The sequence below is a fragment of the Mauremys mutica genome, chromosome 4, assembly GCF_020497125.1.
Source record: "Mauremys mutica isolate MM-2020 ecotype Southern chromosome 4, ASM2049712v1, whole genome shotgun sequence".
In the NCBI taxonomy this organism is placed as follows: domain Eukaryota; kingdom Metazoa; phylum Chordata; order Testudines; family Geoemydidae; genus Mauremys; species Mauremys mutica.
Window position 1 is genome coordinate 63,672,048 of NC_059075.1, and position 25,055 is coordinate 63,697,102.

At 42.6% G+C, this 25,055-nt stretch overlaps 1 protein-coding gene across 1 annotated transcript in view; it reads left to right on the forward strand.

Annotated features, from left to right (window-relative positions):
- STARD9 (StAR related lipid transfer domain containing 9) overlaps positions 1-22,574 on the forward strand; it is a 170,893-nt gene extending 148,319 nt beyond the window's left edge. Inside the window, exons 25-34 of the mRNA XM_045014653.1 lie at positions 535-732; positions 3,038-3,221; positions 6,880-7,026; positions 7,516-7,624; positions 12,750-12,892; positions 13,866-13,930; positions 14,027-14,229; positions 15,315-15,394; positions 18,213-18,371; positions 20,221-22,574. Coding sequence (XP_044870588.1) covers positions 535-732; positions 3,038-3,221; positions 6,880-7,026; positions 7,516-7,624; positions 12,750-12,892; positions 13,866-13,930; positions 14,027-14,229; positions 15,315-15,394; positions 18,213-18,371; positions 20,221-20,322 — 1,390 coding nt within the window. The 3' untranslated portion in view covers positions 20,323-22,574. The remainder of the gene's footprint in view (positions 1-534; positions 733-3,037; positions 3,222-6,879; positions 7,027-7,515; positions 7,625-12,749; positions 12,893-13,865; positions 13,931-14,026; positions 14,230-15,314; positions 15,395-18,212; positions 18,372-20,220) is intronic.
- The last annotated feature ends 2,481 nt before the right edge of the window (positions 22,575-25,055 follow it).

Sequence of the window (25,055 nt, forward strand, 5' to 3'; positions counted from 1 at the left end):
ATTCTGTTGAGTTACTGCAATGTAAAAAATTTGACACCTCAGTATTTTTATAACAATATTTCATTCTTGTTTCTGTTAGCAAATACTGCTATGTGAAGGTGGCAAAAACAAATAATAAGATGATGGTGGAGAAACTAGGAAAAATTAAGCCCTTTTTATAGGATTCTTATAATAGGGTAATATTTGTATTGGAAATCAGGAAGTTGTTATTATAATCTATAAATTTAAGACCAGTATTGAGCTTATCTCTTGATTTTCCCCCTCTCCCCCCATTATTAAAAACATGAAAATTAGTTCTAATTCTTTGTACTCATTTCTTACTATTTTAATGGTTTAGCATTTCTGCAGCTCCTGTGATCATGTCACTGAGAGGGGCTGTGCAGGAGTCCTTTTGTTAGATTCTTTTGAATTTCATGTTTTCATTCTACCTGGTTTTCAGAGTTTTTAGCAGTGGAATATATCACTTTGGAAAACTGAGCTTTGTAACTTTACCAGGTGCATATCTTGTAACTCTGACCTTGTACCCTTTAATAGGCACATGAAGACAATCGAAGCCCTGAGAAAGCAGAGGGAGGAAAGGCTGCAGAGCTTTAGGAGAACCCGTAGTCTCAGTCCACAAAAGCATCTGAGCCTGATGCAGACGTTGGACACAAACCAGCGGGATCTGGATCTCCCCAGCAGACGCCGAGAGTACTTGCAGCAACTGAGAAGAAATGTAGTAGAAAATACTAGGTAGGGACACATAAACTTCATCTTTGGGAACCCGTGCTGCTCTCAGGTGTACATGCACAACTCCCATTTTATTCACAGTGATGTGTCTGTGGTCGTATGAGCACATAGATTCTCCTATGGAATGCCAGATGTAGAAGTGGTGAACTTTGGGGCAGGAGAGTTGTTTATTATTTTGTTCTAGAGAAGGCAAAAACTTTCTGTACAAGTTTTGGTCAATTTGATTTCACTTTTCAAACTATTAATTTAGAAAAGATTCTCATGCCTTAGGGAAAACTAAGATTCCCCACTGCAAAGGAAATGCCGCATAGTTCATATCTACCTACTTTTAATTGATAGTCTAAAGTAGTAAACCATGGACTTATTTTTGCACATATACAATGTTTAGCAAAAGACTTTCTTAAAAGCAAAAGCAAGATTGCGCCCCACTTATTATAAATTACTCACCAACCTCTCCTTTCACTCCCCACCCAAAAAGCCAAGGAAGAGCGATGAGATTTGCATTATGCTCTAAGTATCAACAAACTTGGGCTCTGTCAGATGAGTGAGAGAAGTGAATTCCAGGGTCTAAGGGCTCTCTGCTGGGAACCCCAGCCCCAAGTTGTTTGAATTTATAGACTTCCCTAGCTGAACTTTGCTGCCCTGGTGGTAGATGGGGAGAGAGGCAGTCTAATAGATAATTGGGACCATTGTTTTACTGAGCTTAATAGATCAAAATCAGCATCTTAAGTTGCTCCTATATGTTAATAGGATGTCACAGAGGTGTAAGTATTCTCACTGTGGTGAATACCAAACGTTCACCCTGAATCCAATTTTCAAGCTCAGTGCAAAGATGTGAATGTGGTGATTGCACAGATTGGGAACTGGGGACAGCAGGTGGGAAAGGATAAGTGATGCAACTCATGCCAAGGCTTTCCAGGTCCCTGTGAGAAGATCGTGTCAGCAGGGGCGGCTCTAGGCACCAGCTAAACAAGCAGGTGCCTAGGGCGGCGAAATTTAGGGGGCGGCGAAATGACGGGCGTGTATGTGCCCGCTTACCGGAAGAGCGGCGGGAGCTCTTCCCCGGCTGCAGAGGACAGGCCGCTCCTCGGCTTGTCCCCGCGGGTGCACACCAAGAAGCGGCCCCTCCTCTGCAGCCGGGGAAGGGCCGCGCTACCAGCTCCGCCTGGGGAGGGGAGGGGGTTGCTTACCACGAAAAGGCGGGAGCCGGTAGCGCAGCCCTGCCCGGGCTGCAGAGGGGCCGCTTCTCCTCCGCTTGTCCCCGCCGGTGAACTCTGAGAAGCGGCCCCTCCTCTGCAGCCCGGGCCGGGCTGCGCTACCGGCTCCTGCCTTTCCAAGGTAAGCAACCCCCCTCCTCTCCCCCCCCCAGGCGGAGCTGGTAGCGCGGCCCTGCCCCGGCTGCAGAGGAGGGGCCGCTTCTCCTCCGCTTGTCCCCGCCGGTGCACTCCGAGAAGCGGCCCCTCCTCTGCAGCCCGGGCAGGGCTGCGCTACCGGCTCCTGCCTTTCCAAGGTAAGCAACCCCCCCCCAGGCGGAGCCGGTAGCGTGGCCCTGCCCCAGCTGCAGAGGAGGGGCCGCTCCTCAGCTTGTTCGCGCTGCTCTCCTGCGGGTAGCGGCCACCCCCCACCCTCCAGACCAACCGGTAGCCAGCTGCGGGCCGCCTCCCTGGGGGGGGGGCTAGGGCGGCGCTGCGCTGCTCGGGGGGCGGGGGCTCGGGCTGCGGTCGGTGCCGCTTGGGGGGGGGCGGCGCTCTTCTTTTCTGCCTGGGGCGGCAGAAAAGCTAGAGCCGGCCCTGCGTGTCAGAGGTGGTCACTGAGTTGACTCACCATGGGAGTTCCATGCTGCCCATTAAGAGAGAGAATGAGAGAATTAGAGGCATGTGTTTGGGGGAGGGGGGGTGAGAGTGAGGGGTTAACCAAAAAGCAAGAGGGGGCATGGTGGGGTGATGAGATGGGGCTGTTGTTTCAGTAGAACATGTATTGGTGAGTTTTGTTACTGCTGCAGACACAATTCTTCTTCACACATAATCATACATATTGACGTTTTTTATTTAAATAAAGCCTGAGGTGACCATGTGTGCATTTTTCTTTAAATGTTCAGCAGGGCGGAGAGAAGCTAGGTAGCTATTCAGAAGCTCTTCCGTGAAGCAGGGAGAGACCATATTTTTTAGGAATAATCCTGTTTTCCTTATTATGAAGTTCCTTGTTCAGTGTTGGAAGAAAGCAACTCTTTCTGTGATTCTTTACCATTGTCCCATGGCATTGTATCAGACATTTCTTAGTGTGTCTTTTTCCCACCTCCAATCTTTAGAGTCCAAGAACCAAAGAGGAGGATTTCCCAATATCCTTCAGAGATTGAACTACTACTCCGAGACTATCAGAGGGCACGAGAAGAGGCCAAGACTGAAATTGCAAGAGCAAGGGACAAACTTCGGGAGAGAGCTGAGCAAGAAAAGAGACGTATACGAGAGCAAATATTTTCTCATCTACAGAAGGTGAACGTTAAATTACTCTAGTTACTGAACTATTCTGCATGACTCATGTTAATGCAATTTCTTTCTTTCTTTCTTTCTTAAGTAACCGTGATGGTGATTAAGCCCAAGGCAGATCTTTATCTTTAATTTTGTCTATTAAGGAGGTAAAGGTAATAAGGAATAATCTTGTTAACTTATATTTAAAAACAAACAACCCCACACTGATTTACTGGTGGTGGTTCTGGCCTACCTTTGTGCAGTAGTGTCATTTTATTGACAATCAGGATGCCAAGACTCCTAAGCTTCACTCACTGTATGAGAGAATGTCTTTAAGCCACGAGTGCTGGATATGAATGCATGTAGTGACTCTACTGATACAGGCTTAATGTGGTTGAATTCTGTACGTTAAAATGACAAGATAAAAAGAAAATCTTTTGCCATCCTTTTTAGTCTGCTTCTCTCTCTTTCTCCTTAGTCTGGGTGTGTGTGTGTGTGTTTGCCTCTTCCATTTGTTTTGTATTTTGTCACCCTTACTGTACACGTGAGAGTTTTGCTGGGGTTTTTTGTCTGACTTTGGAATGGTACCATGTTACCTTCAGGTCACTCTGCCTAATTTATGACCATATTTTTCCCTATAGCAACTGCTTTGTCACCTCTTCTGAGCAGAAGCTGCAGTAACCCTCTGAGACATTCCCCAGGGTACAATCTGGACCGCTGAGCAGTGGTGTTTCCTTAATTCTCTAACCTGGGGTTCCTTTTACACTGCTTTGGGGTCAGAACAGCCATCCCTGGCCTGCCTACACATCTTTCAGCATGTAAATTCACTCCCAGCTAAATACATGAGCACTCTGACCAGTCACTCATGAATTACATACAAAGCAACACCTGCAAGCTCTCCAATCTCAGTCTTGTTCCCCTAGAAATGTGTATCTTGTACTGTCCAGCACACTACTGACCAATGCACACTCATAGGCCTGGTCTACACTACGGGGGGGGGGGGGGGTGTCGAACTAAGGTACGCGACTTCAGCTACACGAATAGTGTAGCTGAAGTCGAACTACCTTAGTTCGAATTTCCTACCTGTCCAGACGCCGCGGGATCGAACTCCGCGGCTCCCCCGTCGACTCGGCGGTGGCGGAGTTCCGGAGTCGACGGGAGCGCGTTCGGAGTTTGAACTATCGCGTCTAGATTAGACGCGATAGTTCGAACTCCGAGAAGTCGAACTCTCTGCGTCGACCCGGCGGTTAAGTATGTACCTACCCATAGAAAGTCCATCATTTCATCAAAGGAAAATGGTATATGCACCAGCCTTGTTATCCCAAGTGGAGTTTCCCACACACTTGAATTCAAATGCTCTGGTTAAGATAAAACAATAAGATAAATTTATTAACTACAGAAAGATTTTAAGTGATTACAAGTGATGACTCATAAAAGTCAGGATTGGTTACAAAAGAAAATAAGAGTAATATTCAAGCTAATACCTAACTTAACAAGCTAGGTGAACTTAAAAGCAAAGATTTTGTGTCACCATACACTGTTGTAAATTTCATAGGCTAGGTCTCCTTTCAGCCTGGAGCCACTCCCTCCTTAGCTTAGTTCTTTGAGAGTCGCTGATGTCATGAGCAGTGATGAGAGGTGAAGTCAAGTGTTTTTCTCCCCCTTTATAATTCAGTTTCTTGTGCTAGAAGCGTCCTTGCTGAATCATGGTGACACACAGTTCATTGTGGATGTGAGGTTTGAATTGTCCCCATGATGAAATGTAAATTTATTGTTTACACCTTCCCTATCAGTGCGTTATGTCAAGGCAGGGACTCACTTGAAGAGATGCAAAGAGGAACAATTGGAATTTCAAGGAGATTGTTTTTCTCATTCTCCTCTTCCCCCTCCCCCCCCAGCTTGCCACACTCTTGACCTGGCGTGTCCACGTGAATGATTTTTATGGTCATTCAGTCTCCATGATCCATACAGTCTTGGCCTTTCTGCTGAATTTGCCAACTTAAAGAGTAGTTCTCAATGGTATGCTGTCAAACTGGGGAAACTGGGTGCTGCACGGGTTCGTCCTGAGTCCCGTACTAATCAATATTTTCATTAATGACTTGGATAATGGAGTGGAGAGTATGCTTATAAAATCTGCTGGATGACACCAAACTGGGAGGGATTGCTAGCTCTTTGGGGGATAGGATTAGAATCAAAATGACCTTGACAAATTGGAGACACGGTCTGAAATCAACTAGACAAAATTCAGTAAAGACAAGTGCAAAGTACTACATGTAGGCAGGAAAAGTCAAATTCACAGCTATAAAACAGAGAATAACTGGCTAGGTGGTAGTACTGTTGAAAAGGGGGGGCGGGGGGTGTTATAGTGGATCACAAATTGAAAATGGGTCAACGATGTGATGCAGTTGTGAAAAAGGCCAATATTGTTCTGAGGTGTATGAAGAGGAGTATTGTGCATAAGACATGGGAGGTAACTCAACACAGCCCTGGTCAGGCTTGGCTGGAGTACTGTGTCCCATTCTGGGCACCACCCTTTCAGAAAGATGTGAACAAATTGGAGAGAATCAAAATAAAAGCAACAAAAACGATAAAAGGTTTAGAAAACCTGACCTGTGGGGAAAGGTTAACAAAAACTTAGCATGTATAGTCTTGAGAAGAAAGGGGTGTGTGGGGAGACCTGATAGTCTTTAAATAGGTTAAGAGCTGTTTATTAAGAGGACCGTGATCAATTGTTCTCCATGTCCAGTGCAGGTAGAACAAGAAGCAATGGACTTAATCTGCAGCAAGGGAGATTTAGGTTAGATATTAGGAAAAACTTTTGTACTATAAGGATAGTTAAGCACCGCCATTGCACGGGTCTCAAACATTGGTGCACCTCCCCTCCCTCCTGTTCTCTACCTATGGCACATAAGTCTAGTCTCCAGTGGGCTGTAATACTGTGGTCTCATTTCAGCTGTTAAATTTACTGTGTGGGTGGTGCTGGTGGCCTGTGATACACAGGAGGTCCCTTCTGGGCTAAAACTCTGACTGTGACACTGGACTAGGTTTCCAAGGGAGGCTGTGGAATCCCCATCATTGGAGACTAGGCTAGACCAGTGGTGTGCGACCTGTGGGCCACACGCAGCCAGGCCACGAGACAGTTTGTTTACATTGACTGTCCGCAAGCACAGACGCTTGCAGCTCCCAGTGGCTGCGGTTTGCCATTCCTAGCTTCCCATTGGCCAGGAACAGCAAACTGCAGCCAATGGGAGCTGCAGGGACATGCTTCCCATTGGCCGGGAACAGCAAACTGTGGCCACTGGGAGCTGCAGGCGGCCGTGCCTGCAGACGGTCAGTGTAAACAAACTGTCTCATGGCCTGCCTGACGGGCCGCAGGTTTCCCACCACTGGGCTAGACAAACATCTGCTGCACAGGGGGTTGGACTTGATGACCTCTTGAGGTCCCTTCCAGCCTTACATTTCTATGCTTCTAAGAATCAGGGTGCTTGTTAGTGTTAGGAGTAGTGGTATTTTTTGTAATGTGAACAGTCAACCACAGAGAATTGGATTTAAATCACCAAATAAGATCACTCCTATTTCATTTTGCAGAGCTACTGTACACTCATTTATTTGGCTAGATGCTAGTGAAGGTAGACAACTCCTACGTTCTAGTATGTTTATAACACTGTGGCATCCTTCACAGGAAGAAGCAAAGCTGAAGACACTTGTAAGCACAAGCACTTTATGTACAGATTCCAGCCTCAGTCTTTCCTCTGGCCCAACATCTGGTTATAACAGCAGCAATGCTGCTACTTGCGCTGCAGGCAAACTCAGCAAACAGGAAGCACTGGTAAGAGCAGATTGTTGGCAGACTGTCAGTGAAGGTAATGCCTTTTTGGTGGTGAGAGGAGGGATGTAATAGCAGAAGGCTTTGTTTTGGGGAAGGTTAACGGTCAATCAGGGCTCTCAACTTGTCAAGGTCCAAGTGTGTGCCATGCTCCGAAGATGTTAAATGCGGGTCACCACATTATAACTGCAGAGGAAGATGACTGAAATGATGGTTCATATTAAAGAAGTGAAGACTAAGTTTTGTATAACTTCGATTTCAAGACACTGCATTACACTGTTAACAACTCTAACAATTTTACTAGCTAAAAGTTAGGTAACCAGAGCATTCTCAGAGCAAAGTGAAAGGAAAGGGTCTCCCTAAACTAATATGTAGATACCAACTTTGTAAAGAAGATTTCAGGCTATAAGCATAGTACTTGTTTAATTAGGTAGTTTAATTTCTTTCCCTAGTCCTCACTTCAAACTATTTTTGCCCTCTTTTGAATAACAGATTTCTCCTGGAAATGCAGAGCTCCCAAGAGGAGATACAAGAGGTCGCTCAGCTATTAGAAATAGTCAACTTTATGTGTTAGAGCAACTTCAAAAGAATTCAGCATGTGGTAAGTGGAAAAAATATGTGCTTAAATTGGGATTCACATCCTAAATCTGTGTGGATTTATTATCTATACAATCATCCAATTTTGATTTGATTCTAGATTTTTGAAGCTATCTTGCTACTATGCATCTTCAGAAAAATCTTGACTACCAGTGTCCAGAGTCTAAGGTGGAATTTATTGAAAATTACAATAGGATGTATTATTATTACTTTATTTATGTATTTACATTTCTGTAGAAGTTAGGAGCCCCAGTGAGGGACCAGAATCTCATTTTGCTAGGCACTGTACAAACAGAGGTTCATATGAAGCAGTTCTCATGTTAGTACTTGGATATAGGTAACAAAGCAACATATTCAGATAGGAGGACCAGAGTATAAATGCCTTGAAACAAAGAAGTTTAAGGCTAGCTTTTCAAGTGTAGGCTTGCAAATTGCATTAAACACACACTGACTTGTGTGCACAGCTATTTTGCTAGTATATATATATATATATGGATACCCTTTAAACCAAACTGCAACTTACTTATGAGTAGGTGGTCTTATGGGCAGAGATGATAAAAACAAGATGTGCATCAGTAGTTCTTGCAGTCCCTCCCATCTTGCCTTGCTTACATTTATGTGATTGAGTGGTTAGAGGATTAGGAGTTAAATGGGTTCTAGTCTCAGTTCTGTTACTGATTTACCTCTTCTGCTTCAATCTACCTATTTGCACAATGGACCTAATAATTCATTCATTCATTCATGCCCGTCACCCCAACCGGGGTATGGGCCGCCAACCACAGATCTCCAGAGTCTTCTATCCTGGGCCATTCGCTCTAGCTGGTTCCAGGTATAGCCCATTTTTTTGCTATCAACCTGAAGGTCGCGTCGCCAGGTATTTCTTGGGCGGCCTCTTTTCCGCTTGCTTTGGGGGTTCCACCGCAATGCCTGTCTGGTGATGTTGGTTGGCTGCTTGCGTAGTGTATGTCCTATCCAGCCCCACCTTCTCCTTCTAATTTCTTCCTCTGCTGGGAGTTGACGGGTCCTCTCCAAGAGGTGGATGTTACTGATGGTGTCTGGCCAGTGGATCTGGAGAATCCTTCTGAGGCAGCTATTAATGAAGGTCTGGATCTTCCTGGTGGTTGTTTTGGTTGTCCTCCAGGTTTCAGCTCCATATAGTAGGACTGATTTCACATTGGAGTTGAACAGTCGAATCCTTATTGCCAAAGACAGCTCTCTGGAGCTCCAGAAGTTCTTGAGCTGTAAGAAGGCTGCTCTTGCCTTACCAATCCTTACTTTGATGTCTGCGTCTGTGCCACCCTGCTGGTCGATGATGCTACCTAGGTAGGTGAAGGACTGCACTTCTTCCAGGGGGCGTCCATTCAGTGTGACTGGGTCGTTGCTGATGGAATTGATCCTAAGGATCTTGGTCTTGTCCTCGTGGATGTTGAGGCCAACCTGTGATGACGTGGCTGCCACTACGTTGGTCTTCTCTTGCGTCTGCTGTTTACTGTGCGAAAGGAGTGCAAGGTCGTCGGCAAAGTCCAGGTCATCAAGCTGGGTCCACAATGACCACTGGATTCCGTTCCTACGCTCGTAAGTGGATGTCTTCATAATCCAATCGATGACGAGAAGAAAGAGAAGTGGTGACAACAAGCATCCTTGTCTGACTCCGGTTCGCACCTGGAAGCTGTTTGTGAGCTGCCCTCCGTGGATCACTCTACAGTGTATGCCGTCGTATGAATTCTTGATCAGGTTGACCACCTTTGCTGGGATGCCATAGTGCCAAAGGAGCTTCCAGAGGGTCTCTCGATCCACGCTATCGAACGCTTTCTCATAGTCAACAAAGTTGATGTACAACGAGGAGTTCCACTCCATAGACTGCTCGACTATGATGCGGAGCGTTGCTATCTGGTCCGTGCATGATCTGTTCTGCCGGAAACCTGCCTGTTCATCTCGTAGCTGTGGATCGACGGCATCCTTCATTCTCTCTAAGAGGACTCGGTTGAAGACCTTCCCTGGCACCGACAGGAGTGTGATTCCTCTATAGTTGGCACAGTTGCTGAGGTCTACTTTCTTGGGGATTTTGATGAGATATCCCTCTTTCCAGTCAGCCGGAATCACTTCTTCTTCCCATATCTTCTCAAAGAGGGGGTACAGCATTTCCACTGAAGCATCCAGGTCTGCTTTCAGGGCCTCTGCTGGGATATCGTCAGGTCCAGACGCCTTCCTGTTCTTCATCATGGTGATGGCTTTTCTGATCTCGTCTCTGGTTGGTTTATCGCAATTGATTGGGAGGTCCTCGTTGGCTGGGTCGATGTCTGGTGGATTTGGTGGTGCTGGTCTGTTCAGGAGTTCCTCAAAGTGCTCCGCCCATCTGTTCATCTGTTGTTCTATTCCTGTTATAGCCTTTCCCTGCTTGTCTTTAACGGGACGTTCTGGCTTGCTGAACTTTCCAGACAGTCGCTTGGTAGTATCGTACAGCTGTTTCATGTTACCACTGTATGCTGCCTGCTCTACTTCTGCTGCCAGTCCATCCACATAATCTCTCTTATCCTTCCTAATATTCCTCTTCACTGCTCTGTGGGCTTCAGCATACTCTTTTTGAGCTTTGGCCTTTGCTGCTCTAGTCCTGCTGTTGTTGACTGCTGCCTTCTTCTTCTGTCTGTCTTCTATCTTAGTCAAGGACTCTGCTGTGATCCACTCTTTCTGCTGGTGTTTCTTAATTCCAAGCACTTCCTGGCATGCTGACCTAAGTGTGTCTCTCACTTTCTGCCATCTGTTGAGTACACTGTCTTCCTCTTCCTCAGACCGATCCTGTAGTACTGAAAACTTATTCTTCAGCGTCAGTCCAAAATCTTCCTTGGTCTTATGGTCCTTCAGAAGGTTGACGTTGTACTTCGCTCTTCTGTCTGACGCGTCTATCCAGTTCTTCTTCAGCTTCAGCTTCAATCTGGCCACCACTAAGTGATGGTCGGACGCCACGTCTGCTCCTCTTCTAACTCTAACGTCCTGCAAGGATCTTCTGAACTTCTTGCTAATGCAGACATGGTCGATCTGGTTTTCTGTCATGCCTGCTGGCGATACCCAGGTACTCTTGTGGATCCGCTTGTGAGGAAAGATGCTGCCTCCTATGACCAGGTTGTTAAGTGCACACAGATCCACAAATCTCTCTCCATTCTCACTCATCTCTCCCAGAGCGTGGGTCCCCATGACTTGTTCGTAACCTGTGTTATCAGGTCCAATTTTGGCATTAAAGTCTCCCATAAGGATGGTAATGTCTTTGTCTCGGAGAGTCTCTAATATTTTCTGGAGTCTATTGTAAAAGTAGTCTTTGTCCTCCTCTTCACTGTCATTGGTTGGAGCGTAGCACTGAACAACATTCATCTTAATCCTCTTCATTTTAGTTCTGAAGGATGCTGTGATGATCCTGGGACCATGTGCCTCCCAACCAATCAGTGCTCTCTGTGCCTGTTTGGACATCATGAAGCCTACTCCCTGTGTGTGGGGTGCGTCGCTCTCTTCATGTCCTGAATACAGCAACAGCTCTCCTGTCAACAGTCGTCTCTGTCCAGCTTGCGTCCATCTTGTCTCGCTAATGCCTAGTAGGGTCAGGTTGTTGCGCCTCATCTCTGCTGCAACCTGCGCCGTCTTTCCTGACTCGTACATGGTCCTCACGTTCCATGCGCCGATGGTAATCCTCCTGGTTGTAAGAAGGGTGATCGGCTTAGTGGCTTCCTCGCGGTTTTCACCACCCAGCGTCATGCGTCTTCGAGTTGAAGACCCTTCTTTTTCCAGGCTAAAAGTCTCTATTAACTCTATTGTTGGCGTTTCTGTAGCAAGCTGATTTTTACGGGGTGGAGTTGCTAGCCCCACGCCCAACCCTCCTCCTTTACCTTGACTTGGGACAGGCAGGTGGAATTGGACCTAATAATACTTCCCTTAATAATACATACCAGTATCACAAGAAGCTCTATTTAAGTGAAAAGTATTAATAGCCTTTTGGTTATTTCTGAGCTATCAGCCCTTCTTGATTTTAATCTTCAATTACTGATTTTGATTGACATTCTCCAATTTAGATTTAATCCTCTCCTCTTTGAAAAGCTGCAGGGAGTGAAATCTTTTTCCCTAGCCTGCTGTCTTACCTAGTTAGTTTCCAGTATTCAATCGAGATTTGAAAAAATCTGCAACTATGTTCTCCTTTAGTTGTGTAGGCCTAGCAGATGTCAACACAGTACTTCCAGTGAGCTTTTATGACCGAAACAAGTATTTTAAAAGAAGCGAAGTCTAATGTGGGTTAAACTTTTTGTAGTGGCATTCTGCTTCAGGGTATCTGCCAGCTCATGAGTAGCTCTGCCCGCTATTTATTTCTTTTAATATTTTCAGCAGCATTAGGAGTGCATTATGCACACTTAGTGAAACCAGCACAAAATAGGTGAGCTCATCCCAGAAAATCCTGACATATTAGGCCATAGCCTTAGGTTTGGACTAAATTAACAGAGTGCAAATCGAGGTGGTGTGGAGAGGAGCCTTAATTTTTTCCTTGACACTGCCCAGGTCCTGGTGTTGTCTCTGCATGGTGACAGCCCCTGTGCTGTTCTAGAGCATCATGAGGGCTACTCTAATTTACATCTACCTTTAACAGCTGCAGGTGGATCAACATACAACCCAAGATTCTAAGAGTGGTCATTTAAGAATGTCACTGAATATATATGTGGAATGAATCATGTGACGGACGTTTCAGAACTGGATAGATGTCAAGGTAGTCAGTTTTAAGGCCCAATTCCCTTTGCAGTCTCTTTTTTTTTTTAAAGAGTATTTTTGTGTCTTTCATAACTTGTAGCGAAGTGTACATCTTGTTGTTATAGGAAGTGAGATGCTGAAGAACCACCTCCTTCCCCATCCCTTTTGTGTTCCAAGAGTAAGATGCACTTCTTTGCCATTGCTGATATAAACACATTGCACAGCACTCAGATTATTTTGAAATATCTACATTCAATTTTCCCCTTGAGAAAGCTGCACATTGCTGAATGTATTACTGTGAGTTACTTGAGTACCATGGTGATGGAGATGGTATAGTAGCCTGAATAGAATATTTTTTTTCCTCTCCATTTCAAAGACGTCTCCTTTAACTTCTTCACCTTCCACAGAGAGCAGCAGAGTTCAGCCACCACTTCCATCTGCTAGCATCAGCCATAGGTTCAGTCCTGGACTAACTCTTTCAGTCAGCTCCTCTCCTACGAAAGAATACCAGGATTTGTCCAAACACATTTTGGCTAATGCTATCACTGAGGTGAGTAAATGAGCATGGTCATTATCTATTTCTGTATTTCCTAACAGAGTGTGCGGCAGGTTTCCAACAACACACTGTCTGGAACATCTGTCGCACTCCTTGCTCAGCTATCTAGAAAGCTGATCTGACCATGACAGCTCACTGTGGCCTGCCCTTTTTTATTGGTCAATTGTATGCAAGGATGCTCAGAGAAATTTAAATGGCAGAAGTGAAGCAAGCCAGGTTGCAGCAATGGGGTTCTGACTGTTGTGTTTATTTAGAATTTTAAAATAACAACAACCAGATGGCCTACAGTGGTGAGCACCATAATGGTGAAAGTTTGGCGAAGGCAATAGGGTGTAGTCTTACAGATTTTGTAACATGCTCGTTCTCAATCATTCCAGGCAATTGTACAAGTTTACCAGACTTAAACTTCATTGTAGCACTGTAGCTGACCAACATCACTGGGATGGGGATTTTAAACTAACGCTTTTCTCCCCAAATTTCAGTTAAGTTTTAACACTGTGCAAAGGATACATACAGTAATACTAGATCCAAGGAATTTCTGTCTATCCATCTTGGTCTCTTCTCTGAAAACGCTCTGCTTTCTGCCTAATGCTTCCTGGCTTATTGACCAGGCTGTATCCAGCATGACTGGAATGTGTGTACGTGTGTGTGTGTGTGTTTGTGCATGCAGAGGGTGGGAGAGCCAAACTTGACATGCCTCTGTTTGGAATCACACTGGGAGAACATCAGCTGTGCTCCAAGTGGATGGGCAGTTTTATACTGTCCTGTCAACCTTCCCACAATAGGCAATGGGGAGGTGTGGTCTTACACTGTGGCATGACTGGTTGTATACACTTAATTCACACACAAACAGTTAAGGCTTGCTCTTCAGTCTGGCTGAGGCAAACTGCTGTACTGCAAGACAGGTGAACACAATTTATAGATCAGACACTTTCCCTTGATTACATCTCTGAATTTAATTTTTAAGGTTATGGCAGCATGTTCAAAGAACCTGAGGAACTTTTACAACTGCCAGGCAGCAGCTGGTTGGAAGTAAGTATATGCCAGATGTTTTCCTTTTTGGGGTACTTGGACACACTTCTATGTTGTCTTTAGTGCAAATACCTGAAGCGTGTCTTTTTTCTTTAGATACCAGTGTACAGAAAAAGAGGTTCTGGTTTATTACAAAGTCTTCCCATCAGCAACTAAGCATGGGTTTTTGGGAGCTGGAGTGATTGAAAGACCTCTTCCCAATGTATGGTGCATGGTGAAAGACCCTGGCAAAAGGCATCTATATGACAAAACCATTAACACAGCTCAAGTACATAAAGTAATGAGCCATATTCAGCTGGGTGAGTTATCAATTGGGATTGCTGTGTGTTAAGGGAACTTTATGGCAATTGGTTCATAGCTGTCTCTGTCCTCTGAAGAAAGTTATCAATTCACACTGCTAGCCATTTTATCAGAAGAGATAAGGCTGAAAAGTCAAAGAATAAATGTAACCTACTGTGGTGAAAACCACATCATAAACTGAACAACAGACATATGAAGTGAGATGCTTTTGGTAAATACCCACTCTGACACTGTACATGTAGGGCCAGATCCTCAGATGGTGTCAATTTGATGTAGCACCATTGATTCATAGAAACCCAGGATCTTTTGAACCCACCTCTTAGAGACCATAGAAGCTCAAACTATTTGAATAAATAAAGGAGACAGATTCACCCTTATCTCAGACCCTCTGTAATGAAGAATTTCAAAGCCAGAACCTCGGTGTTACTTTAGAATGTTACTTGTATTTTAAAAAATTCATCTTATGCTCAGTGTGCCCAGAATATTCACTATTTTATTGACCCACTGTAACATATTGGCTTCTATAGAAACAATGAGCTGTTTGGAAAACAAATGTTTTGCTACTTTTAAAAATACATATTATTACCTCTTGGAAGATCCTTGGAACTATTATTAAATATTCATCTATAGTACTACTGGTGTGCATGGCTTTTGATAGAAAAAATAAAGACATGGGCTTGAAAGTCATGAGAATAAATATGTAACAAGGGGCTTTTTCAATAGCTGATTTGACTCATTACAGTTTCATGTCACCAACTCCTTAAGGAGCTGTCTTTCCCCTCAGTTCTAATCCATAGATGTGTCTCAACATTTCTGTTGGACAGAGTTCTGAGCTCAGTCAGCAGTGGCAGAAACTGTAGAAATTGGGTGGAATAGGCTGTCTTTTGCACTAGTCTATGTTGCTTTTCAGCTTGGACAAGTTAATATACAGGCATTTATAAGCTTTGAAGGCAGTGGAGAATTGTACAGATGAGGAATAAGTTTCTTCTAAAGAGGAAACATTCAAAAGCAGGTAGCCATGTCTAGTTGCTGTAGTGTGATTTTTTTTTCCCTCTTCTCCCCCACCCCCCTCAATTTCTTACAGTATATTTGGTGAGTGATACTTCATTGTGTTATCTAAAGCAACCACGGGATTTCTGCTGCATCACTGTAGAGGCCAAAGAGGTAAATTTATCAGTACTTTCCAAGATGGAGCCTACCGGTAATCTAAATTGTTTAAGATTACTGTTCAAGAAAAAGATGGAGTATGGGGAAGAGGGTCCACAGTTGTACACCTTTATGAATTAGGTAGGAAGAGAGATTTGCTTGTGCTCCTGGAGTCCTTATTGGTTTGAGAGTTCAAATGCTGATTCTCAAATTCTAACCTGATTCCTTATATTATGAGGTAGATTTATCAGAACATAAGAATAAAATAACTCGGGTTGCATCCTGAACAGCATGTATGGCCAGTGCCTTTGAAAGTTAAGTCTGTAGCCTACAAGAGGGAAGATTTTCCAGACATATTTGCTGATGGACAACGTAAAATGCTTTGGCAACAAACCGCTCTGGTATTCATCTGGAAGGAGTGAGCATGGAGGTGCTGCTTGTTGGCACAGCACAAAGATTTTATACTTCGATTGATATGGGAGCATGGTTTGTGGAATAACCCAGCATAGGGAGAATGCCAGAGCAAAGATGCAAGCAGAAGTATTGCCATTAGGATTGTTAAAGAATTGTAGTTCAAAAAGCTTAAGTATTCACACATGAAAGTAATGCGTCAGTAAAGACAGCAGTGTATAATATCTGGAACTGCAGCAGATTTTATCTTGCACCACATTTGGAGCGAGGAATGCCTGAACAATGACCCTAAGCCATTAGAATAAATAAATATGAAAAAAGTAAACTAAAAACATTTAGTAACATTTCATACATTCCAAGGCCATAAGGGACCATTGTGAGAATAGTTATGTTATTAGCTGCCCATACCATGTCTCTCAGGAATTTCAGGTTTTTTAGTTAAAGCATAGACTTAAGATACCTTAAATTTTATTAGTGAAAATACAATTTAAAAATACAGAAGTTTATATGATGCTGTTTACAAACATAAAATAAATGAAACTTGATACAAGTCCTTTTATTAATTAGTAAATCAAGTGTATATAAAAATAAGTTACTTAAATGCTAGGGCCTCAACCAAATGCAATTTTAAATTTAGGTAATGGCTTAAAATGGAAATGTCAGTTCAAAATGGCTTTCCTGGATTATTCATAGCCATGGCATTAGTGTGAGAGTCTTTAAAGAGGAACCAAGTATGCACTTAAATTTAAGCACCAGAGCAGTCCCATTGACTTCAGTTGGGCTACTCAAATGCTAAACATTAAGCATGTGCTTAGTGAGTTGCTGGACTGAGACACTAATGATTTTAAACTAGCTTTACTTTCTCTGCAGATTCACCAGTAGGTATAAAAACGTAACCTCTAACCTTAACCTACTTCAAGTTTTGTCACTTTGTTATTTAAAAATTTGGTTAAATTGCTCTCAAAGATCTACACCGAGTCTTAGTTTGCCATGCACTGGCTGTGTGGACCTTGCTTCTGTGTGCCAAAAGTTCAGTAGTATACTTTGAAATATGTGGTAGCAGACTCCCTATGGCAACTTTGCTGGGGAAGGCTAGGGCTCTGTACATTCACACCCTGGCTGGCTAAGACCTTTATATGCATGCATTCAGTTTCCTGTTAAAAGTAAGGCTACGCTGATCTATTGTAATAGATTTTCCAACCCAGTGGACTTCACTTGAAGCTGGGAATGGGCTGGATCACTTGATTACCTGTTCTGTTCATTCCCTCTGGGGCACCTGGCATTGGCCACTGTCAGAAGACAGGATACTGGGCTCGGTGGACCTTAGGTCTGACCCAGTATGGCTGTTCTTTTGTACTGTCTGAGTCATATAGAAGACATGACATAACAAATCTTGAGTAAGTTCTAGGTGTTAGCTTGCGTTCATAGTTAAGACATTTATCTCTGTGAGGAGTCCCTTTCATCAGCAATGCCTTTCTCTTTTCTGCTTATCACAAATTATTCCCCACTTCAGAATCTTATTTTCTAGGGTGCACTCTACTCCCATCACCCTAACATATCATTGTTTAAACTGCACCAAGATTAGGAGCAATATGGTGTTTCAAGTGGGGGGGGGAGGAGAAGGGAGGGAGGGTGTTTTTTTAAATCTAGTGTAGACAATGCCCTAGCTTTTATTTTTCTTTGAAGTGTATGAAACTTAGTTTCTTCCCTTCCCTTCCCCCCTCTCATCTGTATAATGAAGTCTAGGATCCACAGCTGCTTGACATTCAGTTTTAGATGACTTGATGTTACACATTTTTGTTTACTACCTGTATTCCCGCTGCAGGAGATTGTGGCATCCACCGGTTGGTTATTATAAGTGTCTTACAGAGGTTGGCATTCTTGTCCAGGTTTCTCCTTCTGCTTTCACATTCTATAAAAAACTAGGTTAAGCTAACACTTAAGTACTACAGTATTTATGTATGAATCGTTGCCTCGAACAAACAGCACATGGTGTCATTTTACCTTTAAAATGCATCACACAATTTATATTGCTTGTGTTAGGACTGTGCCTTAACAGATTGAGCTGTCTGCACTCGGAGGTGAGTGAATTTAGCTAACTTTATTGTAGGTGATTCAAAACAATGGTACCTTATGTTGTAAACAGATTGCCACTTTTCTTGCCTCTAGCCAGAGGGAGGTGGGATTCTTGGAGAGGATCCCCTCACAGGTAACAGGACACACCTAAGAGCATTTTTTGTTTATTAAATGAATGGGTGTGAGCTGGTTGAGGCATTTCCTTTGCTCAGGACTAATAGGTATCAGCATCCCTTTGGACACAGTACACTGAGACAAAGTCTGGTCCAAACTATTTCATCTGTGTAACTTGTACTGTGCCTTCCCTATGCTAAATAAATAACTGTTTCTGGCACTCTATTGTATGCAGGAAAACTTGTCGATTTTAGCTATTCAGTCTATCTACGATGAGTCCATGCCTCGTCCTTGTAAAGAAATGGTACGAGGGGAGATTCTGCCAAGTGCTTGGATATTGGAACCTGATAGAATAAATGGAAAAGACATCACCAGAGTCATTTACATGGCACAGGTGAGAGATTCCCTGCAAATGTTTTGATTCAGTTACACATCCAGTTGAGTCCAAGCATTTTCTGATGTCACCTAACCCATTTCTGCAGTGAGAGTATTATACAACTAACATTAGTCTCAATATACTAGCATGAGCACTTTGCCAGTCTTATGTTGACAGACTTTAACTCATACTAAATTCAGTGAGATTGTTGTGAGCACAGTGGTAGCCTGATTACAAGAGAGACTTAAGTTCCAGCCTATATTACATATTGGAACACTGTTTAAGCTAGTATGGAGACAACCTTGTTACAATCATGTCAGGGCACCTGATTCCATATGTAATGTAGATAGATCCTTTTATTGATATTGCAGCATCTAAAGACTGGTTTACACAAGGTGTTGTCATGTGTTAACTGTAAGATTTTTAGTGAGCAAAATCTATACAGCACATACTTGCAATGTATTGAGCTCCAATAAGTGCCATCTGTCTAGGGTTAGAAAGGTAATGGTGTCTAATAAGTCCCAGAATCCAAGGTTGTAGTTTCCACTCTCCTAATGATTGTGTCTCAGTTTCTCCAGCTGTAAAATGGGTATAATACTTACCTACCTGTCAGAAGGATAATTAACAGGTTTGAGAGCCTTCCATAAAGGTGACTTTATATGCAAACTGTAATTTTTCATTTGTGTGGCTCTGCAACTGAAAGTAAACAATCACCACAATAGTCTATGTATTTTCTTGCAGCTATTATAAACAAAATGCCAGAATGAATAAAGAATGAGATTGAAAATAATACAATTCCATTGTAATACACTGCCATTACGCAAGACCTCCATTGAGCGTATGATGTTCATTTCAGCCCCTATCTAAAGCAGAAAGGGATCAGAGCCAGGTGATGAAAGTGAGTACAGGAGAGATGACAAATTAGAGGGGGTCACAGAAGGTGGTTTACAAATTAGTCTTCACTCTTTGAGACAATACAAAAGCAAGGGGGAAGTCAATGAACCTGAGACAATAAATGTAAAAGTGAAACAGTGAAATGGAAAATTACTATCATAGTCGCATCTTCCATTCTTACAACACAGGACTAGTCTTATGGTGCCATCTACAAGGAAGCAAAGAATTGTAAAACTCAATCCCCTGTTGCCAAGTTGAGTGAACAGACTAGGGAGTATTTAAGAGAGAAAACAGGATCCCCCTCATTTCAATGAACTGTGATACAGGAGTTTGTGTTATGCTCTTAGCAGCCAAACTAATTCTGTTTTTTCACCTGCATGTTAAAAATAAAAAGGAACGGTACTGTGTAGTAATGTTATACCCTGAGAGCTAAAATTTAATGAAGCTTATTTTTTTCCTCAAGGAACTTTTCATCCCCATTTTTCAATGGTCTGTTCTATTGTATAATGCTCTCCCTATATTTTAACGTAAAATCATTGTTTACAGTACTTTCAGTGACTAGGGGCTTTAGTTTGCCTACTTAATTTTCTGCAGTATAGTATACACTGAATTTGCATAGTTTGTCAGAGCAGCTTGTTCTCATGAATTTGAAGCTGACTTCAAGTCACAAGCTATAAATCAAACCACAAATTACATTTGCTCAAATCATACCTAAGCACTGCCGTTGACTCTCTCTCTTATACAACACCAGTATGAAGTAGGCAGACTTAATTTTAACTTCAGATTTCAATCATACTATTAAACACTATTGCCTTTTTCCTGACTCATCGCTATTTGTGGCCTGCTGGCGCATTCTGTGACACAGGGACTTTACTGTGTTCTCTTACACCATTTAGCCATTGGAAACCCACACTGGGAAAACTGTCTTGACTCAAGAGCACTCACAAAAACCCTTCTATTTTAATTTCTGCAGGTCGATCTTGGCGCCCCAGCTATACCTGCACGGCTTCTGAGCTCCATTGTTAAGCGGCAGCCTCTGGTGATTGCTAGGCTAGCACATTTTTTTGCTAGTTAACAATGTTAGTTAACAACAGAACCAGACACAGTTACAGTGGGAGACAGCTGCTAAGTACCAAGGAATAGATCTGAAAGTCTTTATCTTCCAGACAAAGTAACATTTTGGCTTAGAAAAGATGTCCCACTTCAGAACTGGAGATGAGACACCAGAGGCTAACCAGCCATGGACAAAGCTATTACTGAAACAAACAAATGGAAGATCAGCAGCTCCAGGAATCACTGTTCAAAAAGTAAACATTTCTCGGGTACTTGTCCTTACCAGAGGTAGGTCCCTTACTGCACTTGCTGTTCAGTAGTGAGAAAAAGTACTGCCTGTAGAAGTTCTGTCAGCAAGGGCAGAGAGCGCTCACCTTGCAAGCAATCAACATCTATATGCAGAAATCTGCTTGGGTGCAAAAGGCAGGTTACAGCCATTTCAAAGTGCAAGCTTTCCTTCTCCACTGCTTGTGTTTTTCTTCCAAGAAAAAAGAAGTGATGTAAAAGTATATCATGGCCAGAAGCTTTTTACAAGCCTTTATATAGAGAAACAAATCTGTTGTACTGCTCCTTGTAGCATCTGACAAGAACAATGCTTACAGATAGAGGCTTCATAATAAACATTGTAGATAAAGTCAGCTTGCCCACCGGGAGGAGTCACTTCATCTTGGCAGGGTTAAAATGTTAACAGCATGACAAACTAATCATTCTACACCCCGCCTGAATGAAGATCTAAATCCAGTATATCAAACTGTCACTATTCAGCAACAGTGGCAAAAAAAAACATACCTCAGGAGATGCAATTTATTAGTGCGCTACTACACGATCATCGTAATGCAGAATTAGGTGCTTTGAAGTGGAGAAACCAAATTGACAGTTGTAAAGCAAGACTATTTATTTTTTTTAAAATAGAACTGATGATTCAAGTTGTTTCTAGAATTAAAATCCTGCAAACATGAAAAGTTTAGCTTTGTCCTGATGGCTGTTCCATTCTTTTTCTCACCTGTACCAACCAGAGTGTCTAGCCTGTGACATTGGCTGCAATGGGACAGTTGCTAAGGTACAGAGCCTTTCTGTTCACAGTTCCCTTGTAGCATTCCTTATGAGCTCATGGCTGCGAGAAAATCTCCAGCTGAGTTTTGTCTGAAACTCCTGCTTTAAAACTTTATATACAGAAAACCCTCTTCCTATAAAATTCGGTCATGAAATTATTTTAAAAATAATTAAGGGACTAGGTTTCATTGAGCTGTATTATTATTATTTTGGGTAAAGCTCTTCAACATTGCTATAGCAGAGAACCACTTAAGGCATTTTATTGCTTGTAAGGGGTAAAGGTCCCTGCTGTCCAAGGTAGTACTGCACTTTAAATGTGATGAATGGGTACCTATATAAAGCATCTAACTTAGACAACCAGCCTTAGGGGCCATGTTGGGGTGAAAAAATCATGGCTGTTTTTCTTAACTTCAACAAGTCCAGTGCACCTTTAGAATCTGAGGGCTAAAGTCTGCCTTCAGTTTAACTCTGCAATCCACCTACTTCACTGAGGTTGCACATGCTTAACAGGGCAGAATTCAGTTCTTAAGCATAGTAAATTAGACACCCATTTGTGTCAAATGGTCCAGAAAATTAAAGTAAAATATTCAGATCAAATCTTTGTTCTAGTGTGACAGGGATGAGTGATTGCTTAGCACCTACTCAACGACTGTTACGTTTATTTCATTAATCACTCACCTGCCAGAGAAAACAAATTCCAGAAATAGCTTTCAGCAAGTGACAAGCCCCCACGCTGCACTCCCCAATGTTTAAAGGGATAACAACCCATTTCCTTCTTTCCACTAAAAAAAGCCATTGTGTATTGATTTGTTACTTGGGGGTGGACTTTAAGTGCACGAAGCAGAATTCCTCCTCCTGGCTCTAAGTACCCCAGAACCCTTTGATTCAGACTTAGTGGTAGCTACAGCACATTGCAATCCGGGAAAGTGCCAATAAGCTATTTTATTGCAACTAGACAGGGAAAGGTATGAAATCTTCATATAACCCATAAAATATTTGCTGTTTAAGTGAAAGGTTTGCTTGTTTTCCATTATTTTGGACATGGCACTCTGTTAATGACAAAACAATATTTTCAGGAACAACATCTAGGATGACTCAAGGAGGTCAGTGACAGTGCCTATTGAAGGATAATGTCTTATTGTACAGTGCATCAGATGTTTATTTTTATAAATGCATATGATTGTTTTTTCTATGTTTACAAATTAAGTTATTTATATATATGCGCTTATTTTGAAGTTTTTTATATGCTGATGAAGCTAATTTTTATTTTTACTGATATCTAATTAATAAGCTTTTTTTAAATACAATCGTTAATTGATATTAAATAGCCCTATTTATACAAATGTTTTCTTTTGCAAATAACATTTTATGATACTGTTAATGTGTGGGATTGGTTTGTTTAGAAGAAAAGTGGGACAAAAGCTAGCTGATGTATTTATCAAGACTAGGCAAAAACTTCCTGTCAGTATTTTACTATCATAGCAGTAGATTTGAATGATAGTGAATCAAATCAAGCGTACTGTATCTCTTATCCCATCTCGCTCTCAGCAAGGATTGCTATTTTCATATCCATAATAAATGGTATTTTCTACATAGAGAAAATGCTCCAACTGACATTCATGGTCTTGACTCAACATGCTCTATCTACTCAGCTCCTCACAAAATGTGAGAGTTAATGGTCATTAAAGTGATTTAGGAAATAACTAAAAGGCTTACTTGATGATAAAATTCTGTAGGGCTTCGATATAACATCCTCTAATGGGAAATTACTTATTAACTTCTATAAATTATCTAATTCTCTATGAAAAATACAAACAGCACAAGACACTTGCAATTCCTTCAAAGCATTATTATAGCATTTTCCATACAATGCAATGCCTAGCTGTTAATTTGGAGATACTGAAGTCAGGAGTATAGCACTGAGTCTTGTTGAGACTTTTCAAGATGCACTTTAGAGTATCAACCCTAACAACTTCCTAGCTGACCTCCACCTGAGGAGTAGCTAATTTTCACATTTTTTGGATGGCCACTGTTTTCCATAGAAGGGGAGGGAAGGCTTCTAGCTACTGGGATTTGGTAGGAATAAATGCACCCACCCACCTCACATGACCCCTTTCCTCCCCCACACTAGTTCCTAACCTCTCACCATCAGCAGCAGCCACTAAAGAGTAGGCATAGAGCAGGGGTCTCAAAGTCATGGCCCAAAGAGGGGAGATACATGCAGACACCGCCCCCAGCAGCTCCCAGTGGCTGGGGGAGAGGGACAGAGATACCATCATTAGTTGCCAGGCAGTGTCACTTTTTTCCACAATGAATATAAACAAGTCAAAATACTGAACACAACTATCTGATGCAATCCTGAAGGTTTCAACTGCTCAGTCACTGGGGCCAAACATCGACAAACTGACAACTGAAATGTTGCCAAGTGTCTGGCAAACACTGAAAACTCTCTGGCAGGCGAAGAATTGTATAAAGTTATATGACAGTTTCATTATTTCTAAGAAATTTGAAATTAAAAAATACAATATGAATGTTTTCTTTTCTGAACATCATCTTCAGTGACATTATTGGCCTGCTGGGAGGATTTGAGGACTGGCACTGGGCCTAAGGTAAATGGAGTTTGAAACCCCTGGCACTGAGCCTCCAATGCCTGTGTAAGGAAAAGTGGAGAGGAGAGAACAGGACATTCCCATGCTTAGCTAGACTCAAAGGGGGCAGAAAGGCTTCCGCCCAAGAGAAGCACACACTCCCCCCCCCCCCAGTGGTACCTCACTCCAGATGGATTCACTTGAGTAGAACACCAGATTTATGAACCGACCAGTCAACCACACTTCATTGGGAACCAGAAGTACACAATCAGGCTTTAGCAGAGACACCCCCCCCCAAAAAAAATACAGTGCAGTACTGTTAAACGTAAGCTACTAAAAAAATCCCTTTCCCTTTAAAAAAGATTTGACAAGGTAAAGGAACTGTTTCTGTACTTGTTTCATTTCAATTAAGATCGTTAAACTTACCATGTAGAAGAAAAACACCACTTTTAAGTCACTGTTCAGTTGTAAACTTTTGAAAGAACATTTCAGAGTTACAAACAGCCTCCAGTCCCGGGGTGTTTGTAATTGAGGTTCTATTACAACACTGAAGATGAGGGCCCTGCTTTCAACATAATGCTCAATGGGTGATTTATTTAATCTTAAACTACAGAAGAACTAGATGTACCCCACTAGAGAGCAGACTGAACATTGAAAGTCTGTTACCTGATTATTTCTTTTCTAGGCTAGGCCAGTCAGAGACAATTAGGCTGTGCCTGTCTTCCTGCAAATACCGGATGCACTTCAACTTCTTCATAGGGCTTGGCCCCTCCTCATAAGAGCTTCTAACACTGTATAGGAACACAGGGGTTACTACATAAATTCCTGAAAAATATGAAGTATGATAGTGATATACATGGACTCTCAGGAAGCCATGGTCAGATACCCAAAGAGTGTACCTTGGGCAGGGAGGGTGAAATCAGTCCCAGAAAAGAAATAAGGACATTTTGCAGAGGCCATTGGAACATGAAGAATGATGGTGGGGAGGGGAAGATGCAGGGCAGGGCAGGACAGGAGAGAAAATCTGCCCCATCCCTAACCTAAGTAGTAGTCATTGATGGTGGCAGGGATTAAAGGGGACCCTCACATAGAGGAGGGGGTAATGGGCACACAA